General features: G+C 44.2%; 1 protein-coding gene across 1 annotated transcript in view; it reads right to left on the bottom strand.

Annotated features, from left to right (window-relative positions):
* Positions 1 to 15,204, bottom strand: part of RAB11FIP3 (RAB11 family interacting protein 3) — a gene marked incomplete at its 5' end in the record, with an annotated part of 83,422 nt that extends 68,218 nt beyond the window's left edge. Inside the window, one exon of the mRNA XM_040458692.1 lies at positions 14,719 to 15,204. Coding sequence (XP_040314626.1) covers positions 14,719 to 15,204 — 486 coding nt within the window. The remainder of the gene's footprint in view (positions 1 to 14,718) is intronic.
* Position 15,205: the final 1 nt, after the last annotated feature.

Consider the following 15,205-nt stretch of genomic DNA (forward strand, 5'->3'; position numbering starts at 1 on the left):
TCTCTCTCTCTCTCTCTCTCTCTCTCTCTCTCTCTCTCTCTCTCTCTGCCCCTCCCCTGGTCATGCTCACTCTCTGTCTCTCTCAAAATAAAAAACCACTAAAAAACAATGTAAAGTGATTCCAGGAGAGGCCTAAGTTTGCATTAGGCAGGAGATGTATTCCTGGCGCACCACATGGGACAGTTGTGGAAAATATCTGCAATTAAAACAAACACAAAAGGTCTATTTAACCCGCATTAGGATTCACTATATTGAAGAACAGAGGAGACGGAAGGGAAATATGCGGGTGTACCTTCCCCAAGAGAAACACAACAGCAACTATCTAAACCTGGGGGACAGAACCCGAGAAGGAAAAAGCCAGGAGTCCAGGATCGGGAAAGGCAAGGAGACCACAGCTACCTCCTGTTGTGCAGCGTGCAGTACACCATTTGACTTTTCAAACTACACATGATAAAAATTAACATTAAACTGAAATATAACATTAAAACAAGTCAAGAAACGAGCACAGCAAGCAGAACTTACAGAGCAGCAAAGGTGGACCAAGGTGCACGTGGACTTCCCTCTCCGAGTCCTGGCTTCACCTCTGCTTTTCTACCAAACAGAAAGCAGTGAGGGCAGAGGGCAGCCCTGAGGCCTCCTGAGGGGGCAGCAGAGTGGGCCTCAAGTAAACATTTGTGAAATTAATGTCGGAGTAAATACAGAGTGAGGAAGAGTGATGTTCAAATAGAACTGGGTCTTTAAAGAGATGCAAACTCTCCCCTTCACCTCTTCCATTGGCAGCGAAGGTGGAGGGTGCAGACGTGGCCAAGATTAAGGTGTGAGACCTTCGAGGCAAGAAGAGGGAGGAGGAGGTGCTTAGGCAGGCAGCCGAAGACTTAAAGGTGGAGCCGTCCCAGCCTCGTCCCAGCCAAACTGACAGGCGGCGCGGCCTCCAAGCTCTCCAAGATCCGGGTTGTTCGCAAATCCATCACCTGCATTCTCACCATCATCAACCAGACTCAGAAGGAGAACCTCGGGAAATTCTACACGGGTAAGTACGAACCCCTGATCTGCGGCACAAGAAGACACGAGCAAAACCTGAAGACCAAAGAGCAGCAGCAGCGGACAGAGCAGCTGCAGCTGCTGCAGTACTTGGACAAGGCCTGAGCACTGGCTTCAAGAGAACACAGGGGCGCCTGGGTGGCTCAGTCGGTTGAGCGACCGACTTCGGCTCAGGTCGTGATCTCACGGTCTGTGAGTTCGAGCCCCGCGTCGGGCTCTGTGCTGACAGCTCGGAGCCTGGAGCCTGCTTCGGATTCTGTGTCTCCCTCTCTCTCTGCCCCTCCCTTGCTCACACGCTGTCTCTTGCTCTCTCTCAAAAATAAATAAACATTAAAAATTTTTTTATTTTTTTTAATTTTTTTTTTTTTTACATTTATTTATTTTTGAGACAGAGAGACAGCATGAACAGGGGAGGGTCAGAGAGAGAGGGAGACACAGAATCTGAAACAGGCTCCAGGCTCTGAGCTGTCAGCACAGAGCCCGACACAGGGCTCGAACTCACGGACTGTGAGATCCCGACCTGAGCCGAAGTCAGTCGCCCAACCGACTGAGCCACCCAGGCGCCCCCCAAATTTTTTTTAATCAAAAAAAAAAAAAAAAAAAGATGTCATTGACGGGGGCACCTGGTGACTCAGTTGATTAAGCATCTGGCTTCGGCTCAGGTCACAATCTCATGGTTTCCAAGTTCCAGCCTGGCATCGGGCTCTGTGCTGACAGCTCGGAGCCTGAAGCCTGCTTCAGATTCTGTGTCTTCCTCTCTCTGCTCCTCTCCTGCTCACACTCTCTCTCTCAAAAATGAATAAATATTTTAAATTTTTTTTTTCAACGTTTATTTATTTTTGGGACAGAGAGAGACAGAGCATGAATGGGGGAGGGGCAGAGAGAGAGGGAGACACAGAATCGGAAACAGGCTCCAGGCTCCGAGCCATCAGCCCAGAGCCTGACGCGGGGCTCGAACTCACGGACCGCAAGATCGTGACCTGGCTGAAGTCGGACGCTTAACCGACTGCGCCACCCAGGCGCCCCAAAAATGAATAAATATTTAAAAAAAAAATTTTTTTTTAGGGGTGCCTGGGTGGCTCTGTCAGTTGAGCATCCAACTTCGGCTCAGGTCATGATCTCACGGTTCGTGAGTTCGAGCCCCACGTCGGGCTCTCTGCTGACAGCTCGGAGCCTGGAGCCAGCTTCGGATTCTGTGTCACCCCCACCCCTCTCTCTCTGCCCCACCCCTGCTTGTGCTCTCTCTCTTTCAAAAATGAATAAACATTAAAAAAAATCTTTTTTAATAGAAAAATAAAAATAATTTTTTAATTAAAAAATATGTCATTGATGTTGGGGTGCTTAGGTGGCTCACTTGGTTAAGTGTCTGAGTTTTAATTTCGGCTCAGGTCATGACCTCACAGTAGTGAGATCAAGCTCCATGTCAAGCTCTGCACTAAGCATGAAGCCTGCTTAAGATTTCCTCTCTCTCTCGGGGCACTTGGGTGGCTCAGTCGTTTGAGCATCTGACTTCAGCTCAGATCATGATCTCACTGATGTTGAGTTCCAGCCCTGCGTCGGGCTCTGTCCTGACAGCTCAGAGCCTGCAGCCTGTTTCAGATTCTGTGCCTCCCTCTCTCTCTGCCCCTCCCTGACTCATGCTCTGTCTCTCTCTCTCTGTCAAAAATAAATAAACATTAAAACAAATTAAAAAAAAAAAGATTTTTCTCTCTCCCTCCTTCCCTCTGCCCCTCCCGTGTGCCCTCTCAAAAACAAATTGTCATTAATGTTAACATGTAATGGATTAATATTTAATTTTTTTAATGTTTATTCATTTTGAGAGAGAGAGGGAGATCACAATGTGCAGTGTCTAAGACAAAGAGTTTATGAACCAGCAGTCCAGGGCTTTAACAAGCCCAGCACGGACTGACCATCACTAAAAGGTCACAGTACATAGTTAACCATATGGTTAACATATTTGTGGCATAAGCACAATCCAAACCACAAATCCAGTTTTACTGTACTTTGTTGATACCTAAATCCACAACAAAATGACCCCAGGACTTCTACGTGCAATACCCCATCAGAGACACCTCATTCTCTACAACAGCATCTAACTGAACATTTTCACACCCAGACAAAATGCAAAGCAGAAAATACATAAAGTTACCCTGCAACAGGAAATTAATTTTTAGACACCCTAAGTATTTCAAAGCTCCTTTCACATATTTATTCAAACATGGATTTATCCATTTGAATACTGTCAACAGGGAGGGAAAAAGAGCTCTTTATAAATTTCGTTCTGAGGGAATCTGTACACTGGACAAGATATTTACATCTCTTGGGGAAGCACCATCCCTTCATAAATAAGGTTCAACGTACAGCTATTGTTAATTTCCATTTCAATCCCTGTGTCAAAGGAAGGGGTCCTTTCATACCTTGTGTAACTGTCAATCAATAAATGCTACCTTGGCTGTGAAGTTAATAACAAGTAAAACCTGTGTGCGTGTGTAACACTCCTTTTAAAACATGTTTGAGAACAAAGGGTTTCAGGGTTATATCGTGTATTGGTAAAGGACACACAATCTAACGTACAGTACAAGACGAAGTACAGGTTATCCTCAATGAACTTCCCATATTGTACTTTCCTTTTTATTTTGAAGTGAACCCACTGTAAAGTTCAAAGAAGAACACCTGTATATCCCTCCTCTATATTCAATTATTAATGTCCTTCCACATTCGCTTTGTATCTCTTTCTACACACCTGCACTTTAATTGTGGAACTATTAAAAATAAGCTGCAGAGGGGCACCTGGCTGGCTCAGTCAGTAGAGCATGCAACTCATGATCTCCAGGTCTTGAGTTCAAGCCCCACGTTGGGTATAGAGATTACTTAAAAACAAAATCATTAAATCTTTAAAAAATTGTATTAAGGTACAAACATCACGATGCCTCCCTAAGCCCTTTCAGCGTGTATTTCCTAAGAACAAGGACCGTCCTCCTATGTAATACCATTATGACCACTGATCCCAAGTTCATCTATATTCAAATTTTTCCAGTCGTCCCAATAATGGCCTTCACACTTGTTTTGTTTCCTTTTAAACCAGTTTCTAATCAAGAACCAGTCACGAGTTGTTACAATTCTCTCACCTCCTCAATCTAGATGGGCCCCCACCCTTCTTATGACACTGATATTTTCAAGCGTCCAGGCAACTGTAGAATGCCCTACATTCTGGGCTATCTGGTTACTCCTCATTACTTGACTCAGGGTAAGCATTTTTGGCAAGAATGTTGACACACACATCCCCGTCCCCGCCACTGTATCCCCTCAAGGGGCAATGTAATCTCCATTACTGGGAAGTCAGAGTTTGATCACGGTTTGATCAAGGTAGAGTCTGACATATTTCTCCAAATGTAAGGACTTTTCTCTCTACCTTTGGAATCAATCATCTGTGGAATGACACTTCAGACTGTTTTTGGCAACCACTGATGATCCTCACTTGAATCAATAATTACCTTGGTCATCACAAAACACTAATTCCCCCCACAAAAAAAAAAAAAAAACAAACAACAACAACAACAAAACACCGATTCTCTAAATCTGTCACTTTCTCCTTCAAAGGCCATTTGTAAGGAACTACGCACCTCCTTTGGAGTGTGACTAGGACTGGTTGTTACTCACTGTATGCCACAGACTTTTTAAATTCGATGTATCCGTTATCATCATTACTCTTTTCTGACACTCCCAATGTCCCAGATTTGCCCACTGGGAACCCATTCAAGCTGCTCCATTTTTGACACGTCCCTATCAATTTTTGAACACTTCCTTGCTTTCTGGTACAAGATAATCCAGGCTCGCATTGAATTTTGCCTGCCCCAAACCTGAAGTAAGTCACTTCTCCGAGGACCCCTGAGTGCTTTAGTAGGAAATGGTGTTTGTAACCGGTATCTGGGGGGCGAAGTGTCCTCACTGCTACTGGAGTGTCACTGCTCCTAAACTCTTTCAGAAGACAGAGCTAGGAATTGTTTTTTAAATCACGTATTCATACCGATACCCTCAATTTAAATATCAAGACAACAGGCTCTCCCTCACCTTTTCCATAACATATTTATTTTATTTTATTTTTTATTTTATTTTAGAGAGAGGGAGAGAGAGAACATGAGTGGGGGGACAGGGCAGAGGGAGAGAGAATCAAGAGTCAGAGGCTCAACCGACTGAGCCACAGGTGCCCCTCCATACCATATTATTACCTCTTTCCTCCCAGAGAACCCTGGTTCCCAGAAGCAGTACACTTGTTTGCTCTGACATACAGCCAAAGAGATTTCAGAACTTCTATGCTGATCTATCAACAACAAACCTACTTTGTATTAAGTTTCTTTGTAGTTCTTTTTTTTCTTTTAAATACAACCCACTAAAGGAATACAGAGTACTGTGTTCATGACCCGTGAATTAATCTTTCCTACGTGGTTATATTAGTAATTCGACTCACTTTCGGTTTCCTTTGCTCCTATGTGTATTCAGTTTGGTTTCTATCATTGTCTTAATTTGTTTTCTTAATATGTAGAATATATGGATGGCTCAAAACTCAAAGATAATATAAAAAGGCAGACTCAAACAAGTTTCACTCCCACCCATATATACCTTACACCCTGTCCCCACCCACTTAAGTTTTTTAAATTGCTTTCTCATCTATCCTTCCTAGATTTCTTTTTGCAAAAAGAAACAAATATATACATTTTATTTCCTCTTCTAATTTTGCATTCTTTCTTTCCAACCTCTTCCCCCCACACCACCACCACCCTGACCTCCTTATAGTCAGATCTTGCTGGCCTAGGCCTGTCCTGGGGCCTGTGAATACAAAAACCTACTTTACCAACTGAGCCACCCAGGCGCCCGCCCCTCTTGCTTGCTTTCTTAAACTTTATTTATTTTTTGTAATCTCTACACCCAACGTGGGCTCAAACTCATGATCCCGAGATCAAGAGTCACACGCTCTTCCAACTGGGCCAGCCAGACACCCTAAAGTTTGGTTTCTTATTCTGTTTGTCGATTCCCCTTCCTCTGAGCTAAAGTCATTCACTTAGGGTTTTGCATCTCAGATCCCTCATCTTCTTTTTCCTTTTTTTTTAAATTGTGGTAAATTAACCTTTTTTTTTTAAAGTTTATTTTTATTTATTTTGGGAAAGATACAGAGAGCAAGTAGAGGAAGGGCAAAGAGAGAAGGAGACAGAATCCCACACAGGCTCTGCGCTGCCAGCGTAGAGCACGGTGTGGGGCTTGACCCCGTGAGCTGGGAGTTCATGAGCTGAGCTGAAATCAAGAGTTGGATGCCTAACGGAGGCATCCCTGTTGTGGTAAATTAACTATTTTTAAGTATACAGTTCTATGCCATTAAGTACATTTACACTGTTATACAACCATCACCGTTACCCATCTCTGGGACTTTTCCAACTTCCCCAACTCAAACTCTCCCCATTAAATACTAACTCCCCTCCAGCCCCATTCTCCTTTCCAGCTATGTGGTCTGACTCCTCTAGGAGCCACCTAGCAGGGGAATCACATAATAACCATTCTTTCTCACCACAAATTATGCATTCTACTTTGTACTTTCTTTCCACTTACTGCATGTTGGACATCACTCCCTACCAGTTTGTAGTAATGTCCCCCCCCCCCCCCCCCAATCTCTGCAGCTGCACAGCTCTGTTTCATGAACAAACCTCAGTTCACTCTTCCTGGACAGACATTTCAGTTGTTTCCATATTTTACTCACAGGTAATGCTGCGATGAATACTGTGTGCACCTGATATTTTTATCTGTGGAGGTACACCCTCGGGGTAAATTACTAGAAGTGGGACTGCTAAGGCAAAAGGGTCAGTACGTCTGCAGATCCTGCAAATTCCCCTTGATAAGGGCCGTGCCACTTTGTACCCTCCCAGCAATATGAGAGCATGCCTATTTCCCAACAGCCTCACCAACAGAATGTGTTCAAGCTTTGACATTTTTGCCAACATGATGAGTGAGAGATGCAATCTAAGTGATTTTAATTTGCATTTATCTTTCTCATCATGATGAGCTGAGTATGTTTTCATATGTTTCAAGACCATTTGTGTATCTTTTTCTGTGGGATGTCTTCACATCTCTTGTCCATTTTTCTACCAGGTTGTCTTTTTTTCCCCCCTTTGGCTTTCAAGAGTTTTTACATCAGTCTTTTATCTCGTGTTTTTAAAATAACTTACTGAGAGCCCCTACTGGAGAACACAGTGGGGCCAAAGAGGTGTGTTAGGCTGGCTATGCTCTCTCATCTTCTAGATGAAAACCTGAGGTTCCTCCACAGATATGATCAGGGAGACCAGGGACTGGACCCTACACATAGGCCATAAACATTATCCGTGCTCTGAGGAGAACCAGAAACTGGCTACCCTCTGCTCAGACCTCACTCGAAACTCACAGCCTTCTACCATCCCTCATCTGTATTTCAAGTTAAAAAACGTTCTCTCGGGTCATGATCTCACGGTTCGTTGAGTTCAAGCCCTGCATCGGGCTCTCTGCTGTCAGTGCAGAACCCACTTTGGATCCTCTGTCCCTCTCTCTCTCTCTCTCTGCCCCTCCCCAGTACACAGTCTCCCTCTCTCTCAAAAATCAATAAACGTTTTAAAAAATTTCTCTCACTTGGGGCGCCTGGGTGGTGCAGTCGGTTAGGCGTCCAACTTCAGCTCAGGTCACGATCTCGCGGTCCGTGAGTTAGAGCCCCGCATCGGGCTCTGGGCTGATGGCTCAGAGCCTGGAGCCTGTTTCTGATTCTGAGTCTCCCTCTCTCTCTGCCCCTCCCCCGTTCATGCTCTGTCTCTCTCTGTCCCAAAAATAAATAAACGTTGAAAAAAAAAAAAACTTAAAAAAAAAATTTCTCTCACTGGCTGAACTTTTTAAAATGTACTTTAGCAGGCTTTCAAAGGAAACACTAATGTCTCTAGTCCATGTGGACTTTTAATTCCTTTCATTATGGATAATCTATTAGTAAAATTTAAATTACATTTAACTTTTAAAAATATGACTAATCAAGAGTGCCAGACTGGATCAGTCAGTAGAGCACGCAACTCTTGATCTCAGGGTTGTTAAGTTTGTGTCCCACGTTAGGTGGGTATTTTTACTTAAAAATAAAATCTATTGAAGAATATATATATGTGTATATATATATATATATATACACACATATATATATGTATGTATGTATGTATTCAGTTAATGAGTCACTGGCAGGCAGCTTAATCAAACTGTTTACAAAACACCCCTAGGTTGCTCAAGATGGTAAAATGCTAAGCACATTGTTTTGTTACTGACCCAATGATTTAGGGCAATAATGGTCCTTAAAGTGCTGAACAGTTCCTCCTGTCTGAACATATAAATCACCTACCTATAAACAAACTTAGGCAGCCGGTACCACACATCAATCATAATCTGAGCTGGTTAAACTTGCTTAAAGAGAAGTGAGAACAGATTATGTGAAATGAAAAAGAACAATGAATCATTAAAGCCTCTGATACTGACAACAGCATAAATTCCCAATCCCGTGGAACTCTAGCTCAAAACAGGGATCTTAACAGACAAGCTCACTTTTGACTACAGCAGGATGATTTAGCTTTCAGCACAGAAGGCTCTAAAACTTCTGTAAACTTTTTTTAATTATCCAACAAAAGAAAAAGTAAAATAGATCATTTAACAAATTAGAATTCCAGGAGCTGTATGTTCTTAAATCCTTCTGAAGGCATGGGTCTTTAAAAAATTAGCTAGATCATAACCAGAGTAATACCAACTTGCCTAAAACAAGCATTAAATATTTGGACATAAAAATAAAACTGTACCCACAGAAAAAGTTTCTTTTCCTCCCTAACCATGATACTGAATCATTTCTACCACTCTCAAGAGCTTTCAAAAATTACAGTGCAATTCTTTTCACCAGGAAGCTCTCAGAATTACTTATGTTATTAGACATTGATGAAACCACCATCCCACCTAGTAGCCAACCTTTAAGAATTATAGGCATTTTTAATATGCATTTTTCCAAATATCAACACAAATTAAGTCTATCTTCGATAAGCGTCTGAACATGCTAACTCAATATTCTATAAAAGTTCCTCAGAAAAATCTGTTTCTTTAGATGTGTTTTTTATTTTGATCTAAAGCCTTATCTGAGTCAAAATAAGACATGTAAGTATTTTATCTTTAGGGTATAATTTTCTATTTCTAAAGATTGTAATAAAATTTTTACTAGATTCTTTTTTATACGGTTTGAAATTTGTGATACATATACAGACACTACTTTCCAAAGTAAAATCAGTAAACGTAACAGAAAATGTGGCCTGTACCTCAAATGAAACCAAGCCCATCCCTACCACTCACCCCCTTCTACAAATATACCTCCCCAATACACACACATACACACTACAACTAGTTTTTAGTATTTCCTTCAAAACTTTTCCACATGGACAATTTTCACAGTTATAATAATGGTATACAATTCATTCCATCAGAAGCACTAATCTAAATTACTTTGGTAACTTTGTAATAACCACTGCTAAGGACCACATAATAGTCTTCAGTGGATGCCTAACTCTTGTGTCTGATATTTCAATTTTAACTAATGTTTGGACCCTGTTTCTGGAATTGAAACAAATAAGTATTTGGAAGGGAAGCAATTCATGAGTCTGGTGTGCTTTACAACATTGTCTGTGCGGTCTACATGGAATTAAATTCTTCCTATATGTCAGTTTCTGTGTGGGAATAACGCCTAACAATTCTGAATCTTCCTGGAAACAAGTAAACTGGTATCAGAGATCTTTAATTTCAAAAACAGGTCAAAAAGTGGGTTCAGAACAACAGACATGGGAATTACACCGTTTTTGTACAATGAAGCATTCATTACATATATTTTAATTTACATTTAAAAATTTTAAGTAGTTACTCTGGGTGGTGAAATTATAGGTGGTTTTTTGCTTACTGATATGACTTAGTCTCATGTTTTTAAACAATGAACATCTATAAAAATAATTTAGCTTTTACCCACTATGATCTCAATTGTGTACAAAGCTCTGTGTATGTGTGTGCTTGTGTGTACAAAAAAAGTCTGTAGGGAGATACACTAAAATGTTAGTGATATTTTTTCTCAGGAAAATAGGATTATTGGTCACTTTTTTTCTTTTATATTTTACATTACTCTTTGTTTTCACAATTTTTAATAAGCATGTGTTACTTTTATAATATGAAAAAGATGCTTTTAAAACACTAGCAAAATTGCCTGTGATCCAAGCACAGAAAGGGACCTCATCTGCCTTTTAGTAATTCATCCAACACACAGACCCAGAAGTATGCACGCACACCCCACTCCAGCTCCCACATGCACCTGCTCACACACCGGCATTCATTCTCTCTCATGTACACAGATACACCCACACTCAAATTCAAGGCTAGGAAAGAAACCAGGAAGGACACTGAGGCAACTGAAAGGTGCAGCCGTGTCTCTAGGGACTTCCAACTGCCTGCCAGCAGCCTGGCAGGAACAAGAAGCAGGGAGACCTGAGCATCAACGCTTCCTTCAGCAGCCTACTCATGCAAGCACTGAAGAGGACAGTGCCTACAAGGTCAGTGAAGGGCATTCAGTCTTTCAATGTGTAGGTACTCTGGAAAGGATCAATAACTATTAAATGTAAATGCTGAAGTGAGTGTAGTAATAAACATGAACACAATCTTTACAGTGGTAATTAATTCCTTTCAAAAGTAAAGCCAAAAGAAACCAATCCTTTCTTACAATACTCTTGGAATTTATTTTGCCAATTCTGTTTTAGGATGAGTTGCTAGTGGCTACAAAAGCATCAGCCCTCTTAGTATGAAAGGGTCATGTCAATGAAGAATCTTCAGAAATGGTTGAGGCCTTAAAAATAACCTATTCCACGGATGCCTGGGTGGCTCAGTCAGTTGAGCGTCCTACTTCGGCTCAGGTCATGATCTCACGGTTCCTGAGTTCGAGCACACGTCAGCTCTGTGCTGATGGCTCAGAGTCTGGAGCCTGTGTCAGATTCTGTTTCCCTCTTTCTCTGCGGGCCCCCCCCCCCCCCGCTCATGTTCTGTCTCTCTGTCTCTCAAAAATAAATAAATGTTTAAAAAAATTGTTTTTTAAATAACCTATTCCAACTTCACGACTAGTGCCTATGAATTCCTGCTTCAGTAAGATACAACCAGAAAGCTCCACTATAGTCCTTTTCCTCCTTCCCTCTGCTGATAACTAACACTGTGTTATGTTACACCACACCTGATCTACCAACCAGATGATGTAAGGGGAGCCACACACACCATAACATTACTAAAGAAAGAGGGACACAAAAGCCTTCTGTATTATATATAGGAGCTGCTTCCATTAAAAATTCAGATAATCAGCTTAAATAATTTAAAATGCTTCCTTCAGGGGCGCCTGGGTGGCGCAGTCGGTTAAGCATCCGACTTCAGCCGGGTCATGATCTCGCGGTCCGTGAGTTCGAGCCCCGCGTCAGGCTCTGGGCTGGTGGCTCAGAGCCTGGAGCCTGTTTCCGATTCTGTGTCTCCCTCTCTCTCTGCCCCACCCCGTTCATGCTCTGTCTCTCTCTGTCCCAAAAATAATAAAACGTTAAAAAAAAAAAATTAAAATGCTTCCTTCATAAACAGATTATTCAACGTGCTACCTTTGAAAATTTGACAATAATCAAGATAATGAGCTGCTATCATCAAAGACAGTAATGTGACCGGGGTAAGAGTCTCATGCACTCAATATTTTGAAATCTCAAGGTGGAAAGTACAAAAACTTATCGTTATTGCTCTTATCCACCTTATCTGTTCCTAGGGTTTTTTTTTTTTTTTAAATCACAAATGTTTAAAAAAAGAATCCTTATCTTTTAGAGACACACACTGAAATACATACAGATGGAATCTAATGTCAGGTGTGCACTTCCCACACGGTGTGAAAGAGGGACCTGACAGATTAGCCAAGACTAGCACGACTGAGGCGGGGGGTTTCACTAGACCATTCCCTCTATCTTTGAACATGTTTAAGACTTTTCATTTAAAAGTTTAAAAATACTCATCATGAGGCAGAAATCTTCACTTTTCCTTAAACGACTTCACCATCAGAAAATATTTCTTTTCTTTGCTCTTCTATAATGCATTCTGACATCAGACTTGGAAAAAGCAATCCTGAGTCATAATAAAGGCTAGCAAAGCTTAAAGCTTACACAGACACAAAAATCAACCTTTCATTACTCCGTAAATTATCTGCTCCAAAACAAGAGCTCTCCTCCACCATCCCAGGAAGTCTGTCCAAGTCAAGCTGAGATCACACCCAGCACTGCTTCTTCCTGCAGTCTGGGCCAGCAGACGAAAGGGGCAATGCCACGAGCAATCTCCGGATACTCGCCCATTCCACCAAACCCCAAGTCATCTGGCTTTGACGCCAAATTTAAAATTCCACCAGGAGCTATAAGAGCAAAGAATTTTGAGTCATTTCCACTCTGTGATCACAAGAAAGCTCAACCCCAAACAGCACCCAAGTTTTTCCCACTGTGATAGACAAGGACAATTACAAAAGGTGTTTCTCAAATGAAACGGATTTTATGGCAGTAAGTAACACGAAACTTTGTGGAAACACTTTGAGCCACCAAATCTAGTAAGGTGAGAGCTACCTAAAGATTATGACTCAAAAGACCTAGTGAGAGTCCCTGCTGGAGCACTGACAATCTGTCAGGTCTTGGGAAAGTGATTCATCCTTCCTGGGCTTCCGGTTCCTTACCTGTGAAGTGACATGAAAACCACCTGCTTGGTCACGATCTCGCGGTCCGTGAGTTCGAGCCCCGCGTCGGGCTCTGGGCTGATGGCTCAGAGCCTGGAGCCTGCTCCCTCTCTCTCTGCCCCTCCCCCGTTCATGCTCTGTCTCTCTCTGTCCCAAAAATAAATAAACGTTGAAAAAAATTAAAAAAAAAAAAAAAAAAAAGAAAGAAAACCACCTGCTTACCACTTCAGAAAAAGGCGGTATTCCAGTGAAAACATACACGAACTTCACACGAGCCACAGAGTCAGGTTATGATAACAAGATCAAATGTTGTATTTCTCTAAAATCGCTGCTTGGTGTAAAGAGGAAGGGTATGTTTGGGGAGGAGACACATGGCACTAGTCACTCACACACTCGCACACACACGGCAACCAAGGATGCCGAGGTGTCCTCCAGCCCAGTGGCATGAAGGAAAAGCATCAAAAGAAACTGAACAAGAGGCCCCTGGGTGGCTCAGTCGGTTAAGCATCAGACTCTTGATTTCGGTTCAGGTCACGATCTCATGGTTCATGGGATCAAGCCCCACATCCGGCTCTTCGCACCGCGCGGAGCCTGCTTGGGATTCTCTGCCTCCCTGCTCTCAAAATAAATAAACATGAAAGAAAGAAAAGAAGAAAGAAAAGAAAGAAGAGAAAGAAAAGAAAAGAAAAGAGAAGAGAAGAGAAGAGAAAAGAAAAGAAAAGAAAAGAAAAGAAAAGAAAAGAAAAGAAAAGAAAAGAAGAAAGCAAGCTGAACCAGCAATCACAATCCACGCTGCCAATACGGGAAACTGCCAGTCCTATGATGTCTCTGTGCCAGTGACACTAAGAGATGGGAGGCCCATCCTCAGCAATGTCTTCCAACACAGAGCTAAATGCAGGCAGGACACTGACGCCAACGCTCAGGATGCCCACAGGGACGCGCACCTCTTCCCGGGCTGATTCAGGACCCAGGTCTTCACAGCTCAAGGCACCCTGTGAATACTCAGGGGGACACATGGGTCCCCTATAAAGGTTCATACATGTTATAACTGACACCCTAAACAGCACGGTGTCAACTTTACCTGTTTTCTTAGAAACCTCTAGTCCTAACCCTAACACCCACTTACCAAACGCGTGCACGTGTGAGAAGTCAATAAAATGTAAAAACTAGCAAATCAACCTTGTAGGAACTTCCTACGACTAAGTAAAGTATTTAACAGCGGATGTCAGAACACACAACCCTGACCTAAACGTCCCTAAGTGCCGAGACACAGGGGGAGGACAAACCTCGAGGCCCACCTTCTTCCGGAGCAGCCGCAGCCCTGGAGGCCGGGTGGGCCCACTGACACACGGCCCTGTGCATCCTGGTCACCTGTCTACACCGCTCACCTCCTACAGGAGCGGAGTTCTCCAGTCTGCACGCACCACCCGGCTCTAGGGCCCATTCCCTTCCCCTGGGGTGTATTTCCTTCCTTCGGACACAGAGGGTTAGACACGAAAACTCTGAGCGACCACGGTGTCCCGAACAGTAAACCACGGCCCGGGAAGAACACTGCCAACCACGCACAGTGAAGTAACTGTGCTCAAGACAGGTGTCCATCAGCGTGACCCTCGGCGGCGGGAAGAGCCGGGGGGCATGTCCCCACGCCAGAAGCGCCTCTCCGTCTGGGAAAAACCAGCTGGTGTGGTGTGGTGCGGGGCGGGCGGCCCCCCGCGCAGGGAGAGAAGGTGACTCCCTCGAACAGAAGAAGCTCCTGCAAGGCAGGAAAGGAAGTCCAGGGAAATTCAGGCAGAGCCGAGCCAAGAAGCCCCGAAAGGAGAGCGCGGGACGGCCGGTGTGAGCCGCTCACTGCCGACCACGGCAGGGCCCGGGCGCGCTCGCCTAGTTACCTGCTCTGCCCCGTAGACCGTGGCGAACTGCACGAAGTCCTCGATGCGGACGAAGCCGTCTCCATCGCCGTCCAGGGCGTCGAACACCGCTCGCAGGCGGGGGCCGTCCTCCGGACACGCCGCGGGCTCGCTCGTTAGGGGGCACGTCTGGCTGAAGTCCGAAGGCCGGTCCGGGTCCTCGGGACCCACCTCCAGCGTCAGCTCGCCCACCGAGGCCGCGGGGAAGCAAGGGAAGAAGTCGACCTCGGGCCTCCTGTGCTGGCTGTGGCTGAAGCCGGGCACACGGAGACAGGCGCTGTCCGGGAAAACCGGGGGGCCGTAATCCTCGGGCTCTGCAGTCCAGGACAGGAGCGGGCCGAGCTCTGGCAGCTGCCGGTCGGGCTCGGGCTCGGGGTCCGGGCGGGCGGCCGGGCCCGGCAGGAGGTAAGAGGCTCCTGGGCCCGTGGCCAGCGCCCGGCCGCTCTCGGGGCGCGCCTCCGGGCCGGCG

This window comes from Herpailurus yagouaroundi, unplaced genomic scaffold, assembly GCF_014898765.1.
Source record: "Herpailurus yagouaroundi ecotype Mexico unplaced genomic scaffold, PumYag 222, whole genome shotgun sequence".
Taxonomy (NCBI): Eukaryota; Metazoa; Chordata; class Mammalia; order Carnivora; family Felidae; genus Herpailurus; species Herpailurus yagouaroundi.